General features: G+C 39.4%; 1 protein-coding gene across 3 annotated transcripts in view; it reads right to left on the bottom strand.

Annotated features, from left to right (window-relative positions):
* Window positions 1-21,078, bottom strand: part of SVOP (SV2 related protein) — a 140,884-nt gene that overhangs the window by 32,890 nt on the left and 86,916 nt on the right. For all 3 annotated transcript variants that reach the window (XM_073629985.1, XM_073629993.1, XM_073629976.1), the window contains 4 exons: window positions 20,902-20,975; window positions 12,218-12,294; window positions 8,708-8,815; window positions 4,058-4,169 (listed from right to left, as the gene is read on the bottom strand). In XM_073629985.1, coding sequence (XP_073486086.1) covers window positions 4,058-4,169; window positions 8,708-8,815; window positions 12,218-12,294; window positions 20,902-20,975 — 371 coding nt within the window. The remainder of the gene's footprint in view (window positions 1-4,057; window positions 4,170-8,707; window positions 8,816-12,217; window positions 12,295-20,901; window positions 20,976-21,078) is intronic.

The raw sequence follows: 21,078 nt of genomic DNA, 5'->3' as shown, positions 1-21,078 counted from the left end.
GAACAGTGATAATGTGTGGGGATTCGAACCAGGTCCTCTTCCCATTTCTAGATAAATCACCTTTTACACCATCCAAAATAACCTCTAGATTACCTTTTTCTCAACTTCTTTCTAAATACAATCTGGTAGATTCATGGAGAGAAAGTAACCCAATGAAAAAGAAATTCACTTATTTCTCGCACCCTCATCAAACCTTCACCAGAATAGATCATATTTTTCTAACAATAGGAATGATACCAGAAATTATTGCATCAGATATAATTCCGATTCCGTGGTCTGACCATAATGCAGTATACACTACTATAGCCTCAGCCATACCAAAAGCGCATGACCCAACGTGGTACTTACCGGACATAATGCTCAAACACCCACTACATCAGATGGCCATTGAACAAGCTTTAAAGGAATACATATCAATTAATAATACAACAGACATCTCCCCAATAACACTGTGGGAAGCTCATAAGCCTGTCTTGCGTGGTACAATACAAAGACAAATGGCACTATTTAAACGGGAACGCAAAAATCTAGCAAAAAAACTAGAACTCAATTTTAATGCAGCCTACATATCATTTCAAGATAATCCATCTCATAGTACAAAATCTCATCTGGAAAAATCTAGATTGGAATACGATCTATTTCTCACTGAGTCAGTTGATAAATCCCTCAAACGCTCCAAACACAATTTCTACATGAATACAAACAAACCAGGTACATATTTGGCTCGGGCATTAAATTCAACTAACAAATCTTTCAAACCAATACGTTTGAAATTATCAAAAAATGTTTACACTTGTAATCCAGTTAAAATAGTCCATAAATTTCACTCACATCTCGCAACTTTATACAAGACAAACAATGAATTTAATCCTACAGAGGCTGAATCCTTCTTCTCAAAAATAACCTTACCTGAGTTATCTCAGAATCAAAAAAGCAGTTTGGATGAGCCTATAACTATAGATGAAGTTGCTAACGCCATAAAAGACCTAAAACTTAACAAAAGACCAGGCCCAGACGGCTACTCGGCTTTATACTATAAAACATCAGAAATACTCTCTCCCATTCTCACTGAAACTTTTAACAAACTTCTACATGGACATTCTTTTCGGCAAGAAACACTAATGGCAATTGTTTGTATGATCCCAAAACCCCTTTCTGATGATACTTCCTGTGTGAATTATCGGCCTATCTCTCTGTTAAACCTCGATATTAAATTATTAGCAAAAATAATAGCAAAACGCCTCAATAGCATTATAGGAAAATTAATACATAGAGATCAAGTAGGCTTCATGCCAAATAGACAGGCAGGCGATAATATACGCAGGGCAGTGTTATTGGCACATATTGCTAAAAAACGGAAAATCCCTTTATGTTTTCTATCTCTCGATATTAAGAGGGCATTTGACACAGTATCCTGGCAATATATGCAATATTCATTACAAAAATGGGGTTTTGGACCCCACTTTTTAACATGGATCAAAGCATTATATAATAAACCCAAAGCCTATATAAAATATGCTGGATACAAATCTGAAGCCTTTAATATCGAAAGAGGTACCCGACAGGGTTGCCCATTATCTCCCTTATTATTTGCCCTTATACTCGAACCCATGGCCCAATACATCAGAACAAACCAAACTATAACTGGCATTGAAGTAGGAGGTATTACACACAAATTATGTATATTTGCTGACGATATATTACTTTTTCTATCATCACCACAGGTCTCTGGTCCTAACTTAATACCAGCTCTTGATGGGCTTGCAGCCCTATCCGGCCTTATGATTAATCCTAAGAAATGCCTAGTGCTTAATATTTCACTCACAAACATGGAATTGATCCCGGCTAGGGCTGCACTCCCATTCACATGGGCAGAAAAATCAATCCCATATCTTGGAATTCATTTAACAGCATCTCATTCTGACTTATTCTCAACCAATTATCCTCCTGTATTAAGACAGATCACAAATCTAATAAAACAATGGTCGCAACTTCCTTTATCCTGGATAGGGAAGATTAATGCAATCAAAATGACTATTCTACCCAAATTGCTTTATCTATTCAGAGTCCTCCCTATTCCAGTTCCTTCCTATTTTTTGAGAATAGTACAAAAAAGAGCAACTTCGTTTATATGGGGCTCTTCTAAACCACGTATACCTATACACACACTACATCTTCCCCAAAATAAAGGAGGCCTGGGATACCCTAATTTTACTAACTACTACAGAGCAGCACATTTGGCCAGTCTGTCCAAATACCATGCAAAACAGGAAATCCCATTATGGGTATTTATAGAGGCTTCAGAAAATGACCCTCTATTAATATCAAATTTATTATGGCTTGATCCTAAAGACCGCTTTAAAATTCATAATCCCATAACTAAACACTTCTTATCTCTCTGGGATAAACTAAAAACCAAATATCAGTTACAATCTCCACACAATCCTCTCCTTTCTTTTATCAGAAATCCGGCCTTTTATCCGGCATGGATCTACCCAAATTCTTTTAAAGCTTGGACAACATCAGGCATTCAGACACTAAATGACTTCATAGCATCTAAATCATTCCTTTCATTCCCATTGCTTAGAGAAAAAATATGATCTACCAAACTCTGAGATATTTAGATATCTCCAAATCAAAAATTTCTATACACCATTCCTAAAGGGGGATACACCATTATCCCAATTATCCATTTTTGAATCAATCTGTACAAAAGATCCATTTGCTAAAGGTACAATTTCATCACTTTATAATCAATTATATGGAGTAGCAAATCTTAATAGACCCTCTTACGTTCAGAGGTGGGAGGAGGACCTGGGACGAACTTTAGAAGACACGGACTGGTCTAACATATGGCTCACATCTAAGTCATCTTCACCCAACATCTTAGCACTGGAGACAAATTATAAAGTCCTAACTCGCTGGTACCTTGTACCCGCTAGAGTGGCAAAATATTCACCTAATACCTCGGCTCTTTGTTTCGAGGATGCCCAGAAATAGGCACATATTTACACATATGGTGGACGTGCCCAGTAATCCAAACCTTCTGGAAGGAAGTCTTCGTGATTGCATCTAAAATATTTAAAAAAATAATACAACCAGATCCATATTTAACTTTACTTAATCTAAAACCGGAATGGTTAACACTCTCTCAATTCAAACTTATGATCCAACTAATAACGGCTGCAAAACAAACAGTGGCCAAGGCATGGAAATCTCCTACATTGGTACTAGCAGAAACAATTCACAGAATGAATAATACAATGTCCCATGCTAAGATGGTAGCCATCGATCAAAATCAAATTCCAAAATTTGAAAAACTTTGGCATCCTTGGATAAAACAACAGTTCCTGTCAAACTTCAATGACTCTGTCCTGTTGCCATGGTAACAGATTAAATGACTTACAGAGACACCCATTCTAAGGCTTCAAAGAGAACTAAAAAGAATAATAAACTGACGAGTGGGACAACCTTGTGGACCATACCTCTACCTTTCAACCCTTTTTCTTCTTTCTCTTTCCTTTTCTCCACCTTACGATTAAAGCTCATTATCAGAATTTATTTGACCTATATACACTCTACTTGTAAACAATATGTATAGTAGGTATAAATCATTTAAATACCTACAAAAGTAACTAAGGAAATGATATATATCTTTAATTTAGGTTTACGTGAACCCAATGTTTAATATTTGAAATTTCATGATATTTACCTATATAAACCCTACTGTAAAACAATGAGCTTACTTTATAGATCCTTGTAAACTTACTTTATGTATCTTTATAACATTGTATACTCAACTTTTTTTGACAAGGAAAAACACAAGATGGATACTTTGATTCTGACTTTATCCAGAGTATCAAGATTCCATAAACTTGGGTTTTAAGTGCTCTGTCAACACTCTGCTTACCATATTGTGTGGTGGGGGAATGCACTGTCCCAGACAGTTTACAAATCATGCTTTTAAGTTTCAGTGTACGGTTAATGTTGCAGGGTAATGGTATTTTAGCAAAGGATTACTGAAAAAATGTAATATGTGTCAATCATATTACGTTACCTTCCAACACAAAGAAACAGAAGAAGTGCACAAAAAGAGAAAACAAAAAAGCAGATGGCCATTGTCTTCTTCCGCCCCAGTCGGTCAATGATCCATAAAGTCACCAACACACCTAAGATGAAAACACAGGATACATAGCTATCATAAAGATAAATATACATAGAATTTTGTCAAGAATATCAACCAGAATTATGGGCACTTGCTTTAATAAGCATTTTTCTCCAAAACATTCCCTGCTGCTCATTTTTCAGTATAGTCAATGTACACTTGGAAACACTGAACGCTCCTAAATGCCGTGTTTAAAAGCCTTTAATGTTTTTTCTGCTTGAAAACTTCTCAAAAAAACGCACTTGTCATAGATTTTTTGTCTGCCTCTAAACTCTCCTCTTGAAATATGCCTCTAAAAGCCCTAATATGCATGGACACATAGGATAACATTGAGCTGCCTCTGGAGGCAGGAGAAAAAAAAAAAAAAACTTCTGTAGAAGCAATGTTTTTTTAAACCCAGTGTTCATGGACCCTAAAGGCCCATACACAAGATACAAAAACCGGAAATGGAAAATTTCATCCGACGAACGATCTGACGATTTTCGGATCATTAGTACGGTGCTTTCGACAGCCGATTCCAGTTTTTCGTCAGACAAAAGCTGGATGTGCATACTATAACATTTTTGTCGTATGTGAACTCAACGTCCGATTTTTGTTTAATTAGTACGGTTTTCGTACGAAAAAAAACATAGGAACAAGACTATGCATGATCAGAAACAAAAGAAAACATACAACTATTCAACAAATGACGTCACTTCTGAAGTTTTATCCTGTTGTACCTACATTTTCGTATGGTGAGTAACCTCTTCACTTTCGACATAAGACAAGCATGCAACAAAAACGGACAAACGGTCATCCAAAAATCTGATCGTGAGTATTAAGCTTTAGGGTGGTTGAGAACCTCAGACATAAAAAATGAACAAAGCATATCCCTCTATAGTGTGTACTTGTTGAGCACACTAATGCCCTGTACACATGATAGGATTTTCCGACAAAAAAATTCATGTTTTTTTTTCCGATGGATGTTGGTTCAAACTTTTTTTGCATACACACGGTCACACAAAGTTGGTCGGAAATTCCGAACGTCAAGAATGCGGTGACGTACAACACGTACGACGAGCCGAGAAAAATGAAGTTCAATAGCCAGTGCTGCTCTTCTGCTTGATTCTGAGCATGCATGGAACTTTGTGCGTCGGAATTGTGTACACACGATCGGAGTTTTCGACAACGGATTTTGTTGTCGGAAAATTTGAGAACCAGAGCTCAAATTTTGTGTGACGGAAATTTCGATGGAAAATGTCCGATGGAGCCTACACATGGTTGGAATTTCCAACAACAATGTCCTATCAAACATTTTCTGTCTGAAAATCCTATCATGTGTGCGGGGCATTAGTGTCATTTATGTCTGCTGCTTTGTTGTTCTGCTTGTTCTGCTATTGGCATGAATCATTAACCGGTTCAATACCGGGCATTTTCACCCCCTTCCTTCCCAGACCAATTTTTAGTTTTCAGCGCTGTCGCACTTTAAACGACAATTTCGCGGTCGTGCGACGTTGTACCCAAACAAAATTGACGTCCTTTTTTCCCCACGAATAGAGCTTTCTTTTGGTGGTATTTGATCACCTCTGCGGTTTTTATTTTTTGCGCTATAAACAAAAGAAGAGCGACAATTTTGAAAAAAACACAATATTTTTTACTTTTTGCTATAATAAATATCCCAATTTAAAAAAAAAAAAACACATTTTTTCCTCAGTTTCGGCCGATACGTATTCTTCTACATATTTTTGGTAAAAAAAAAATCGCAATAAGCGTATATTGATTGGTTTGCGCAAAAGTTATAGCGTCTATAAAATACGGGATAGATTTATGGCATTTTTTTTTTTTTAATTATTTTTTTTTTTTTTACTAGTAATAGCGGCGATCGCGATTTTTTTTCGAGACTGCGACATTATGGCGGACACTTTTGACACATTTTTGGGACCATTCACATCTATACAGCGATCAATGCTATAAAATTGCATTGATTACTGTGTAAATGTGACAGGCAGTGAAGGGGTTAACCACTAGAGGGCGGGGAGGGGTTAAATGTGTTTCCTAGGGAATGCTTCTAACTGTAGGGGGAGGGGACGTACAAGGGGAGGAGACCGATCAGTGTTCCGCTGTACTGGGAACACAGATCGCTCTCCTCTGAACTGACAGGACGTGGATCTGTGTGTTTACACACACAGATCCACGGTCCGGCCCGGTCAACGGGCAATCGTGGGTGCCCGGCGGACATCGCGGCCGCCGGGCACACGCACCGGGTCCCGAGCAATGCGGCGCGCGCACGTGCCCCCTAGGTGGCCGGGAACCCGAGGCCATCATATGACGTCCACCCAGGATGGGAGATCCCATCTGTGCACGTCAAATGTCTATAGGCAGGTAGGGAAGTGGTTAATGACAAGTTTTCCTGACAACAAGAGAAAATTGGTGACAGAGGAGGGATCTCCAGCTGATTGACAGCCTCAGCTGTTTCTGTGAGCTGTGTGGAGGGGGGGGGGGGTGTCTCTTCCCTCCAACCTGCTCTCAGAACTCTTATTGAGCTTTGCAGAGTGTTACTTCAGCTCTTCACCCCTTTATTCTGAACCCTCAGACAAGCTTTAAAAATTCAGCACTTTGAACGAATGTAGAGAAGACTGAAGATAAACAGGTAGAACTTACGAAGGAGGATTTGTTTAATCTCTGTGTATCACCTGAGGCCAGTCACTTTACTGATTATATGTAAGGGTTTACAACCACTTTAGAGTCTCAAGGCTCATACACAAGATACGAAAATTAGAAGAAAAATTTTGTATGGTGAACAGTCGGCCAATTATCTGATTGTTAGTGCTTTAGACATCATGATTCCAACTTTTCAGACAACAAAAACTGAAGGTGCAGGCTAGAATTTTTTTATTGTAAGTGAACACAACGTCCAGTTTTCATTTCATGTGTACAGTAATCGTACAGAAATAATCTAATTTAAAAAATATGCATGCTTAGAAGCAAGGAGCAACCCTACAATTCCTCTTCTACTACTCTAGTAAATAGCTACATTTGCCTGTTTATCTTTGTTGGCCAAGAATTTTCGCACAAGCGCCATTTCGACTACATCATGATATGGACTGTCATGGAAAAATCGAATGATCAGTTGTCCGATTTTCTCATAATGTGTACTAAGCTTAATGCACACTGGCGTCAAGTTTGTTTGTATTTGGATACATGTCTTCTGGCAGTGACTTTCGGATCAGTTTAAAAAATATCTCTGTTTACATTTAACCACTTGCTGCCCGTCATATAGCAAAATAACGGTGGCAAAGTGGTTTCAATATCCTGACTGGGCGTCATATAACGTTCTCAGTATATTAAGCCGCTGCGCGCCCCTGGGGGCGCGCATCGCGGCAATCGTTGTTGCAGTGTGTCAGCCCCCCCCCAAGGATGCCCACACTGGACCACCAGGGACGCCTTATCAGTGCCCGTCAGTGCAGCCCCATCAGTGGAGGAGAAAGTTATTTATTTACAAAGTTTTGTAACTAAAACAAAAAAACATTTTTTTATTTGTTTAGCAGAAAATAAAAATCCCAGGGGTGATCAAATACCACCAAAAGAAAGCTCTATTTGTGGGAACAAAATGATAAAAATGTAATTTGGGTACAGTGATGGATGACCGCGTAATTGTTATTCAAAGTGCGACAGCACCGAAAGCTGACAATTGGTCTGGGCAGGAAGGTGTATAAGTGCCCTGTATTGAAGTGGTTAAACCAGTCAAATTTTCCTTGATTTGATAATCAAATGCAAAGTATTAAATTCATTGATATCAGATATCAGATTACAGTGATGGCGAATCTTGGCACCCCAGATGTTTTGGAACTATATTTCCCATAATGCTCATGCACTCTGCAGTGTAGTTAAGCATCATGGGAAATGTAGTTCCAAAACATCTGGGGTGCCAAGGTTCGCCATCACTGTCATATTAGATCCAAATGAAGTTTCAGACTACCATATGTTTTAGGCATTTAAAGTATAACTAAAGGCAAAACTTTTTTTTTTTTTTTTTTTTTTAGTTTTGGATAGAGTGGAGATGGATTAGAACCCCTGTCAGTTTTTTTTTTTTTTTTGCTGTTTGTGACCCTGTTATGAATAATCACTGTGTCTCATTTACTATTATCACTGAAAGTGAAAATGAAGGAAAACCCCAAAATTGGATTGTCATCAGAACAGGGATACAGGATAAATCTTCCAGTGGGGACATTAGTTTTGGTCACCCTGGTGACAACAAGAGATTCTCTACATTTGGAGGGATTTATTCTCACTTCCTATTATGGTTATTTGAAGGAAAATCTCCCCAATGGATGAAAGTTCTACTTTAACAACCTGTTAAATCACAAGGGCAATGAAATGGCAGATTTTCATGCCAATATGTCCTATAAAATGAATGAACATTTCATATTACTGTGAATTACAGATAATATTTGATTGACAAACTTGTATTTGCATAACACTGAACATACTAGGTTACAAGCTTAAATTGCTTGTGGAAATGAAGGTAAAAGCTCTTTGTTTGCCCCTTATCTGTGTACTAACCAGGGAATTCTGATAGTGTGGTCCATAATAAATCAGTATAATCTTCCACAGTTAAAAATTCACAGGACAGGCTGCACTTTGGCTTCGCTGTCTTCCTGCGACTGGAAACTAGAGGAGAGTAAAAAATAATACCGATAAGAATAATCATAAGAAAATAAAACTAGATTATGTCCTGAGAAGAGCAAACTCTGAGAGAAAGTGTAATTGCAATTACAACACTTGCAATGTTATTTGTGGTAATATATATAAAGTGCGCTGTCAAAATTAAGTGCATAAGCTCATAAGCTTATATGGAAGTACCACGTGTGTATAAACAATTGATACAATAAAAAATTGAAACAAACCAGTGAAACAAAGTCTGAAAAACAAGAGTCCTGAAATGAAAAATAAAAAAATATCTAGTTGGTATGGACTTGATGACGTACGAAGGGACTAGAATAAGGAAGTTCATAGCCAGTAGCCAATAGCTGCACTTGCGTCCTTGCTTGCATTTTTTGTCTGTCGGACTAGCATACAGACGAACAGATTTTTCGACCGGACTCAAGTCTGTCGTAAAGATTTGAAACATGTTCCAAATCTAAAGTCCGTCTGATTTTCAACAGAAAAAATCAGCTGAAGGTCCGATAAAGCCCACACATGGTCGGATTGTCCGACGGATTCGTTCCGTCGGACCAGTCTGGTCGAAAAGTCCGCCCGTGTGTACGTGTACGTGCTGCCTGACAAGTCACACGCAGTGCAATGGAACCATTCTAATAGGAGCGACTCAAGTCGCTCTGACTTAGAAAAAGGTTCCTGCACTACTTTGGGGCGCCTTTGGAGCGGCTTTCATTGACTTCTATTAAAGAAGTAATTTGCAAGCCGCGCTGTGCGGGGCGGCTTCAGAGTCGGACGACTTTGAAGCTGCCTCTGTGTGAACCGGCACTTAAGATCTGGTAAGCTGCCATCTATTTATTACTTAACATGGTGGTGAAGCATTTTTGGATATGTTTGCATTAAATGTTCACTTATGCACTGTTTTAGACGGACACTGTCATTTGATTTAGCGGATGATTAATAGATGGACTAATTTATTTCGTTTGTTACCAAAATTGTTTCTAATACAACCATCATTTTGAAATCCCCAACCAGAGGTTTTTTGCACCAGTATTTTTTATTTTTCATTTCAGGACTCTTGTTTTTCAGACTTTGTTTCACTGATTTGTTTCAATTTTTTTATTATTTTGTATCAATTGTTTATACACACGTGGTACTTCTATATAAACTTATGAGCTTATGCACTTAATTTTAAAAGTGGACTTTATATATATATTACCACATTTATCGCATCCCACCAATCCAGGGATTTTTTAGTGCAGCAGTCTTTCACTACATTTGCCAACCGCACCCTTTTTAATTTTACACTGGCTATTGACTATGAAATTATTAATCATAGAAAAAGAATGCATTTTTAGAAGCTTTATTTAGAGCTGCTAAAGAAACTGTACAAACAACAACCAAGAGGATTTAGATCAGGGGCCTCAAACTGGTGGCTCTCCAGCTGTTGCAGAACTAAAAGTCCCATCATGCCTCTGCCTGAGGGAGTCATGCTTGTAACTGTCAGCCTTGCAATGCCTCATGGGATTTGTCATTTTGCAACACCTGAAGGGCTGCCAGTTTGAGACCCCTGCTTTAGATAATAAGATTAGTTGCATGAGTTATAGAGAGTATTGTGATTCATATCAGCAGTGTCTGCATTCCCCCAATTATTATTGCCAATAATGTTATGGTTCGAGAGGTGGCCTTGCCATGTAACAAAAAAAAGAAAAGAAAACTGAAATTAAACAATAATTCTGATTTGGTGCTGCCCACTCTGGCCCTGCTGCCATATCCTGTCAACTTTTTTTAAATTTGACTCTTAATATTTTTTTTTTTCCATGAGATTTTTATTAAAGGATTAGTACAAAAATGAAAAATACAAACCTTAAAAAATCAAAACAAAACAGAACTAAACCCTTCCCAGATACCCTCATAGGTAGAAGAGTCTACAAGGCTGTCAACGGGCCGTCAACGGCCAACCAAGGCAATATAGAGGGGTCCAAACCATTATATATACCTAGTAATACAGTACAGAACCAAAATTACCTAAATACAAGGTAATAGCAGGGACCGACTTGGAATCATGGAAAAAAATAAGCAATTGAAGATAAGTTCTTAGTGCACCGACTGGGTGTAGCGGTAATATTATTATTCACAATTGTACACCAGGAACCTGATGTTAACAAGAACAGTACACATGCTAAAAAGCTTGAGGGAACTCCTGCAATCGTAAAACAGAAGGGAGTGAGAAGAAAAAAAAAAAGGAAGGAAGAGTAGATAGGAGAAAATAGTGGGAGCTGCTGCACTCGGTCAAATGGCCGAGCATCAAAGATGAAAACCACCCCATTGTCCAGGCCCATTCACCGATAGCACTGCGACCTATCAGCGGTGCCCAGAATAATTTGTTTCAGAATTTTTATAGTGAATCCAACATGCCCACGTTGAAGTAAAATATTGGATTCTATCCTGGGCTGTCAAGATCAGCTTCTCCATCTCTCTCCTCCAGCCTGTTCACACAAATGTAAAATTTCTTCAGGCTAGGGGGCGAGGTATCCATTCAATGTACCGAGACACACAACTGTGCAATGTTGACCATGTGGATGAGCAAAGTGCGTACAGAAAGGGAAGAGTGAGGAAGCAGATATTGGCTTGGAGTGCAGTCAATGGACATCCCAGTCAGCTGAGCCACAATATCATAACTCTTGGTACAGAAAGGGACCAAATTAGGACATGTCCGCCAGATGTGGAGAAATGTTCCCTCATCCGCAAGGCAGCACCAACAGCGGTCTGTTGCCATCAGGCAGATTTTATGCAAGAGGTGTGGCACCTTGTACCAACGAGTACGAATATTGGAAGCATTCCCCTGCATATGGACATTAAGGGAACCCTTATGTATCAAGGTATTGATTCGCTCCCAGTCTTCTGCTTCCACATGACAATCCTTCTTTCAAGCCTTACATGCAGCCCCACTGTCAGGAGGAATAGTGGCCAAAAACAACGCATAAATCACAGATACGAGATGAACTTATAGGGATGACTGCGTGCAAATGGATTCAAAAGGTGTGCAGTCTCTGGAAAAGCTCTCTTGACTTCCAAGGCCATTAAGGTAATGACAGATTTGTAGGTAAATCCAGTGAGGGACATTAGAGCCTGGGACTCGGCTGTTAAGACTCTTAATATTTATTAATAAGAAGACTTTATGAGTGCTAACTCCTGCACCATAATTCATAAAGTGGTATAGATGTGTAGAAATTGAAGTTGCTAAGGACAGAGCTACATGGGAACTGGGAGCTTGTCTCTTGATATGCCTCTTTAAACTTTTAAAAAAGGATAGAAATGGACCTAGGATAGAAAACTGATATACAATAGATAATTTCTTATAACTACTAGTTCTTAGTAAATGATGTATGAAAAGTGAAAATCACTGTTACTTACTACTGCATGCATCTCCAGCTTGAAAGAGTTCTGTGGTTAAGAGAACCAGTCCGTAGTATGAAAAGGCATTGGAAAACCTGAAGTATAAAAAAGTTATGTTATTTGTCTAGTCAGTCAGTTTTTTTTTTACAGATAAGCTTCACAATATGTAATGAATACCTGCATAATACCAAATATATCATATGGTCAATGTCCTTTGCATACTGTATACACACAAACGGATATGTGCCATATAGGGGGATTTACTAAAACTGGAGCACTCAGAATCTGGTGCAGCTGTGCATGGTAGCCAATCAGCTTCTAACTGCAGCTTATTCAATTAAACTTTGACAGTAAAACCTGGAAGCTGATTGGTTTCTATGCAGAGCTGCACCAGATTTTTCACGCCCCAGTTTTAGTAAATCCCCCCAATTGTGCCTGATTGCTTTATCTTCATTGTATCACAGTTTTACTTACCATACATTAGTATTAAAATAAGTTAGTTTTAAGCTGAAGAATACCAAAGTCAGCCTGTTTCTTGTTTAATTTACCACATGACATTGCTGATATAGAGCTCCTGACGTATGAGTTGAGAGATCCTAATGGCAGCTTTTAAAATATCCTTTGCCACCCCCAGGAGACCTGCAGACCATGTTGTCAAGGAATGCTGCTGGTGGCTGCCATACTGCAACTGAAGTGTGATATAACTTTTGTAAAATAAAACATTAAAAAAAACCCCAATACTTTACTATAATGCTGGTACACCTTGTCGTGAATATAGACCTAGACCCCCTTCTACTAAAGCCCATACTTTCTAGGGTGCTGATTAAAGAGCTGATGTACTAGTTTCAGCAAGGATGACCTGCAAATTGATGAAGAACACTGGGTATTCCCTCTAATCTTAAAACCCTACTACTACTGAAATGTGTCAAACAGGTCAGGTGCCAGTAGTGAAGCTGTATTGTTTGGCAGCTGGGGCCCCAGGTCTCCTTGGTGGAGCAAACAATCTATTTTGACCTTAGAGCCTGCTCCATATTAATGGCTGTCATAAAGAAATCCTGTAGTGCATGCGTATACTATAAAGTAAGGTAGCAATTACATAGGAGGCACCAAGGTGTCAACCCATACTGGTACAGTGACAACCTAGCCCATTACATCTTTGCTGGAGCCAAATAAAGTTCCTTTTCTGACTTTCTTGGGGTTCATAGTTGCATAGGGAACAGTGGCGCCATCCTCCATGGGGAAGTGCTTAAAGCTGGGTATACATGTTCAGTTTTTTCATTCAACCAGTGGGTTGAGTGGAAAAAAAAATTGACAGATCCCCAGATAAGCACAATGAGGTGTGATGCAGACATCTCTCATGCTGTACTAATGTATTCCGACAAAGGGGACACTTTCTTGGCACTTCAAGTTTATTTAACTTGTACTACCATTCTTGTCTATCAAACTTACATAGAGGAACTTCAGCGGTGAACTAAATATCAGAAGACTAAAGGGTACCCCCAGTACATTGGGACTTTATGGGCAAGCTCAAATTATTGAATCAATTTACTATAAAAGTATAAAGTTTATTCATAAACAATTAAAAACATTGGTACATAAATCACCATAAGATACATATAACAACATGATACTAAAAAACTCATGTAGGGCTGGTTATTGATGTACAGTCTCTTCTTGTTATTCCCGGAGCGTTTCAGGAGCAAATATGAATCCCTCCTTCAGGGACATTTACAAAGAGAAGGTCATGGATTTAGGACCCTCTATAACAGAACATAACATTTGTTAAAAGCATAGAAACAGATGAAGGGTATGCACATGTTGCAGATGTTAATAACAGCGGAATCTACATACCAACAGATCAGCCCGCAAAAGACTCATCGCAGATAAAAACAGCCAGGGGTAATACTGCACCAGGGTTTTGGATAAGACCCTATATGCGGATCCCCCAAGGAAATGGGAAACACCAAGGCCTCCAATGTTCCTCAAAAGGATCCCAGAACACAGCCAATTGATGAGCCAACTGGTGGGGAATGTAGAGAGGGAGAGGGAGGGTCACGGTTGTCGAGGAGTAGGACAGTTATCACCAACAAGGATGTCTAAACATCATAATTGTCCCTGCTTATACATATGGATGGAGAACAAAGTCCCTATGTGGGGTTATGCATTGTACCATAAATCAACTAATCCATATTGAATGTAAAGATGGATAAGGCATGGGGAAAAGAATGCTGGAGTATTGTGAGTTTAATGGAAGGTCCCCAACACGGGGAGCATCAAAGACCAGTATCATAATACCACCAGAAGTCAACCCCCCAAAGTGCCTATTGAATATGGAAATGAAATAGTCAAAAAAGTCCTTAGTTCCTACCTTGTGTGCTCCAAGAACCGAGACGTTCCCCCCAATCCACCGTCAACCTAGATAGCAGCGCCTGCCTATGCAGACACGCTGCTCTAAATACCATTCAGAACGCACATTGCGACTGCTGCAAGCGCGTGCACGTTCCACCGTGTCATCGCAGTGCGATGACGTTAGATGGAGAGTGTGCAAGTGATAGAGGATGACCAGTGAGGGATTGCTTAGAGGCTGCAGAAGGATCCTCCGGAGCGCGAATGCGAGGTGCCTGCTCTACAGATGAAACTTTTTGCTAGGAAGCCGGCATCCTCAGCGAAAGATTACTCAAATGAGAATATTCCTCTACATGTTTAGAAAAAGCATTCAGGGAAGCTAGTAAGCAGTCTAGACATGTCTTAGTCCTTTCTAAAAAAAAAGATGTTAAACCACAAACCACCAAGATTATCACAAGATTTAACAAACACAAAGCAGTTAAAAGAATTATAGAAAAACTTAGGCACCTTTTACAGATTGACCCTACCCTTAATCCCCACATACCAACTGTTAAAGCCATCACATACCGAAGAGCTAAGCCCCTTAAGGACCAATTGGTCCATAGCGAAAATATGTGGGAACCTTTAGGTCTGACCCATGTAAATGATTGGGTGCCTTTACTTGTGGTGGCTGTCCGTACTGTCAATACATGAATACACAGCCTAATACTGTGCTACCCAATGGTCACATATATAAACCCAAACACTTTGCTAATTGCAGAACTAGGGGCCACTTTGCCCCTGGGTCTTAATAACCAGCTTAGTTATTGTCCCTTTGTAGAAAGGTTCTCCTCAGGTGTCTGTGAAAAAGAATGATATAGTGATCTTGCTAAGTTAGTGAGCCTACTTTGTAATTGTATGTACCATCTGGGATGATCTCAGGCTGTGCTTACTACTCTAGTATAGTGTACACAACTCATGAAATCTCTGAATTTCTATATTGCTTACCTATTATGATTACTATTATGCCATTTTTACTGCTGTCCCTAAAACATCTGTGGTTGTCATTTAGATATCCATGTTCACTTTATGTTTATGGAATGGTGCCTCTGGTATTTAAATGCCTACTTATGACCTGCAAACTCTTCTAACCTGATCTCTGCAACAGGGGGCGCACTTTCATTCTTTCCCTGGGGCCTTGTTGTGCTCCCACCCGGCGCGCAAAGGCCTCCCATCTTTGGCGGGCAGCCTCACATGCGGCATTGCATGGTATGGAGCTTATGCCTGCGCTTCACCATCCTGGGTATTATTCCTCCCTGTGCACTTGCCGCTTACACTGTGCGTCGGTGGACCTTAGGTGCATGACACCCTCGCATTCGCTATGGGGGGGCACTGTGAACTCACGCTCCAGGGCATAGGCAGATGCTGCTATCTAGGTTCGGGGGGAACATCTCGGTTCTTGGAGCACACAAGGAAGGAACTAAGGACTTTTTGACTATTTGTTTCCCATATTCAATAGGCACATTGGGGTGTAGACTTTTGATGGTGTTATGATACTGGTCTTTGGTGCTCCCCGTGTTGGGGACCTTCCATTAAACTCAATACTCCAGCATTCTTTTCTCCATGTCTTATCCATCTTTACACTCAATATGGATTGAGTGATTTATGGTACAATGCATACCCCCACATAGGGAGTTTATGTTGTCCATCCATATGTGCTATGACTGGGTGATTATTATGTATACGAAGGGATAATTATGATATTCCCTCTGCTTTATTACTGTTTATCTACATTCTAGGTGGGGGCAGACATCCTTTTTGGTGATAACTGCCCTACTCCTCAACAACCATGACCCTCCCTCCCCCTCTCTACATTCCTCACCAGTTGGCTCATCAATTGGCTGTGTTCTGGGATCCTTGTGAAAAACATTTGAAGCCTTGGTGGCCGCCATTTCCTTGGGGGATCCACGCATAGGGGATTATCTAAAACCCTGGTGCAGAATTACCCCTGGCTGTTTTTATCTGCGATGAGTCTTTTGCGGGCTGATCTGTTGGTATGTAGATTCCACTTATTAACATCTGCAACATGTGCATACCCTTCATCTGTTTCTATGTTTTAACAAATGTTATGTTCTGTTATAGAATGTCCTAAATCTATGACCATCTCCTTGTAAATTTCCCTGAAGAAGGGATTCATATTTGCACCTGAAACGCGCCGGAGATAACGAGAAGCGAGTGTACATCAATAACCAATATCGCAAAAATTGAGCAGATGCCCAGCAGTTGGTATAAAGTGACCCCAGACAGTATGCTATCAAAAATAAGTATAATTTATTGGACATAAGATTATTGAAAAATAGAGGACAAAAAATGTCAATTCAAAAACTCCACCACACACCACACATAACAACATTGTTATAAATTAATTAAAATGAAACACATATAGAGTCCAGGAAGCACAGACTCATAGATACGGGTGATTGTGTCCTCTGTTGACTGTGTGCATAATGGAGCTGCACGATTCTGGCTAAAATGAGAATTACGATTTTTTTGCTTAGAGGATAGATCACGATTCTCTCGTAATTCTCGCAGTGTAACATCGTCTTTCACATTAAAACAAAAAAAAATTGTGCTAACTTTACTGTTTTTTTTTTTTTTTTTATTGAAGTGTATTTTTTCCCAAAAAATTGCATTTGAAAGACCGCTGGGCAAATACAGTGTGACATAAAATATTGCAGCAATTGGCAACTTATTGATTTTAACTTAAGAAAGAAGTGTCAGAAAAAGATTTAGACTTTAAGTGGTTAAACTTCCTGCATTTACACTTTGTTTAAAACTTGGCAGATTGCCCATTTGTTTACACAGAAGTTCTATCCCTTTGATCTAAGAAGGAAGTTAGTTACAATGTTTCAAGTTCTAAACTTGGCAGACTGCCCAGATGCTTTCTTTTGACAGCTGAATGAGCAGATAGTCTCTCCACTTGTTTATATGAAAGAATAGGCAAACTCAACAGGACAGATTGTCAGAGGGGGTGAATTGAGATCACGATTTTTAACGATTAATTGTGCAGCTCTAGTGTATAAGAGATAATCGAGCAGGCAGCTCATTGCTGATATAAGTCCATCAAGGGGGGGTGAATCAGAAAGTAACACACAGTGACAGGGAATCACCCATTCGGAGGAGTATCAATGAGAGGATAAATTGGTATGTAAACATTCATAATGCAGATGCAGGTAAGGATTGAAGAAGGTAATGGAGCAGAAGCACATGTGTGTATCTCTTTTTCTCCCTTAACTTAGATCTCGTCAGCCGATATAGATGCAGGTAAGGATTGAAGGCAGTAATGAATTTTTGAACTGGGTACACTTTTTCCTTTCTGAAAGTAGAAGTGGTAAGAAGTCCATTCTTTATGCTAATATTCAGATCTAGAAAGGGATTTCAGTTCCTGGTAGAACCCTCCAACAGATTGAAAAATGTTGGATTTTTGAACTGGGTACACTTTTTTCAAAGGCAATGAACCATGGATTAAAGTTCGGTGTCTTCATAGAAAAATAAGGTTTTTCTGGCCACCATCTGAGGATATGGCCTTATTATTCTAGCCAATTGGGGGTTCGCTGTGAGTAATGTTTACTTAGGGTTTCTTTGACTTCTATCCATTATGTACCATTTTTGGTAATATATCTAATCTGCTCAGATTTAGACGTAACCTCATTTTTCTTTTTTAAATCATCAGTTAGCAGAACTGTTCCAATTCACTGCAGTTTCTCCTTAATCTTGGGAACTGGCCAACTGGAGTCACATGCAGCTATGTGTTTGCTGCAGTTTCCTTTCTGAAAGTAGAAGTGGTAAGAAGTCCATTCTTTATGCTAATATTCAGAATTAGAAAGGGAATTTAGATCTTGATAAAACCCTCCAACAGATTGAAAAATGTTGGATTTTTGAACTGGGTACACTTTTTCCAAAAGGAATGAACCATGAATTAAAGTTCGGTGTCTTCCTAGAAAAATAAGGCATATGAAGGCATGGATCCATAATTTGTGGTTAATCTTTATATATTTTTCCTGCCTAAGTATCTTACAAACAGAGAGACACACACATGTGCTTTCGATCTATTACTGCCTTTAATCCTTTCCTGCATCCGCATGAAGAGAGTCTGGTGTCCGTGAAGTGTGTGTGCATGTTTAGACTGCATTGTCATTGACTGCAAGGATTGGAGTTATACTCCTGCCTAAGTATCTTACAATCGGCTATCTCCAATGCTAACCACACTTGAAGATTTTTGTCCCATATCTGTGTCACAGTCATTGCTGTGGATTGCACATACATGCAGCAATCATATCTATATCGGCTGACGAGATCTGAGTTCAGGGAGAAAAAGAGATACACACATGTGCTTCCGCTCCATTACTGTCTTCAATCCTTACCTGCATCTGCATGAAGAGAGTCTGGTCTTACACATATTGTTATTCATTATGAATGTTTACATACCGATTTACCCTCTCATTGATACTCCTGCAAACTGTGTTTGCCTGTCACTCTGTGTTATTTTCTGATTCACCACCCCCTTGATGGACTTATATCAGCAATGAGCTGCCTGCTCGATTATCCTTTATATGCAGTGAACAGAGGACACAATCACCCATCCCTATGAGTCTGTGCTTCTTGGACTCTATATGTGTTTCATTTTAATTCATTTATAACAATGTTGTTCTGTGTGGTGGAGGTTTTGAATTGACATTTTTTTGTCCTCTATTTTCCAATAATCTTATGTGCAATAAATTAATTATTTTTGATAGCATACTGTCTGGGGTCACTTTATACCAACTGCTGGGCATCTGCTCAATTTTTGTGATATTGTCTTCCTGGTATGTTGATCCACACATGGCTTTGTGGAATGACAGATGCAACACAAGTCCTCCCGATAATTCCCCTTTATTAGGGTGAGTCATTCTATCTGACTTTGCACATCAATAACCAACCCTACATGAGCCTTTTCATGTCATGTTGTTATATGTATCTTATGGTGATGTATGCACCAATGTTTTTAATTGTGTATGAATAAACTTTATACTTTTATAGTAAATCTATTCAATAATTTGAGTTTGCCCATAAAGTCCCAATGTACTGGGGGTACCCTTTATTCTTCTGTTCCAAATTTAAGGGATGTTGGCAACAGAATTGGGCTCTACCACTGTGGTTTGATCTATCTGAACTAAATATCAGGGCAATAAAATGTATGTATAACCAAAACATTTTTTAGTTTAGGATATAGGAGGAAATAGCTAAAACCCCTGCTAGTTCTTTTTTTTTCTGTATGTGTTTCACTGGCGCAACTTACCTTCACTTCCTGTTCCAGAAACAGAAGTTAGAGGAAATCTCCCAAATTGAGGGGAATTCCCTTTTTAGACAATTGTCCTAGGAACAGGTGTACTTATTCCAAAATTTGTCTTAAGTTTTGGGAACAACTCTCAAATTTAGCATGCACCATCATTTTCTCTTTTAGTCATCAGGAATGGTGACTCTCACATACAGCAATAAACTTGGCCAAGGGTCTACCTCTTGTCAATGCCATCCTAAACTAAAACAAAAAAGCTTTACCTAAAGATTAATTCTAAATCTTCTGTTTAAAGTATATTAATATAAGTAACTGTTTAAATTTTCACTGTTCCATAGATGACACTAGTTTAAACTACTCCATACTACAGCCCACCACAAGACAGAAACATGATCTGCAAAGGAAACCAAGATAGCTGGCTGGAAAATGCCACACCCTATTCTCAGATATTCTTTAGACATGCACATCCACCTGTGTCCCTTTTACACAAATTGACACCCAGTACAGCACTATTTAGTTATCAGTATCCCTCACTTATCCTAAGACCCCTTTCAGACTGGGGTGGTTTGCAGGCGCTATTACGTTAAAAATAGCGCCTGCAAACCGACCCGAAACAGCCGCTGCTGTGTCTCCAGCGTGAAAGCACCGAGGGCTTTCACCCTGGAGCGGTGCGCTAGCGGGACAGGAAAAAAGTTCTGCTACCAGCATCTTCGAAACGGTGAAGGAGCGGTGCCGCTCCTGCCCGTTGAAATCAATGGGGCAGCGCGGCTATACCGCCGGCAATGCGCCTCTGCAGAGGCGCTTTGCGGTGGTTTTTAACCCTTTCTCAGCCGATAGCGGGGGGTAAAACCGCCCCGCTAGTGGCCGAATACCGCCGCTAAAACGACGGTAAAGTGCCGCTAATAGTAGCGGCGCTGTACCGCCGACGCATCTCCCGCCCCAGTGTGAAAGGGGCCTTAATGTACACATTTAATTGGAAGCTTTAACTCAGCACCTAACATATTCAAATCTGTCTTTAAGACATATTAACTTTACCACTTACCATATAAACCAAAGCAACAGTGTTGTACATCGAAACTGAGGTGTAAAAAGATCTCGTATTTTACCACGATCTTCCTGTAAAATAGATACTACATTTACTTGCCAGTGCAATTTAGCTCCTAATGAGGGAAGTTTTGGTAAAACTTAAAAAACAACAAATTAAATCAATAGACAACAA

This window comes from Aquarana catesbeiana, linkage group LG01 (genome assembly GCF_042186555.1).
Source record: "Aquarana catesbeiana isolate 2022-GZ linkage group LG01, ASM4218655v1, whole genome shotgun sequence".
Classification (NCBI taxonomy): Eukaryota; Metazoa; Chordata; class Amphibia; order Anura; family Ranidae; genus Aquarana; species Aquarana catesbeiana.
This window is presented reverse-complemented; position numbering and strand designations above follow the sequence as displayed.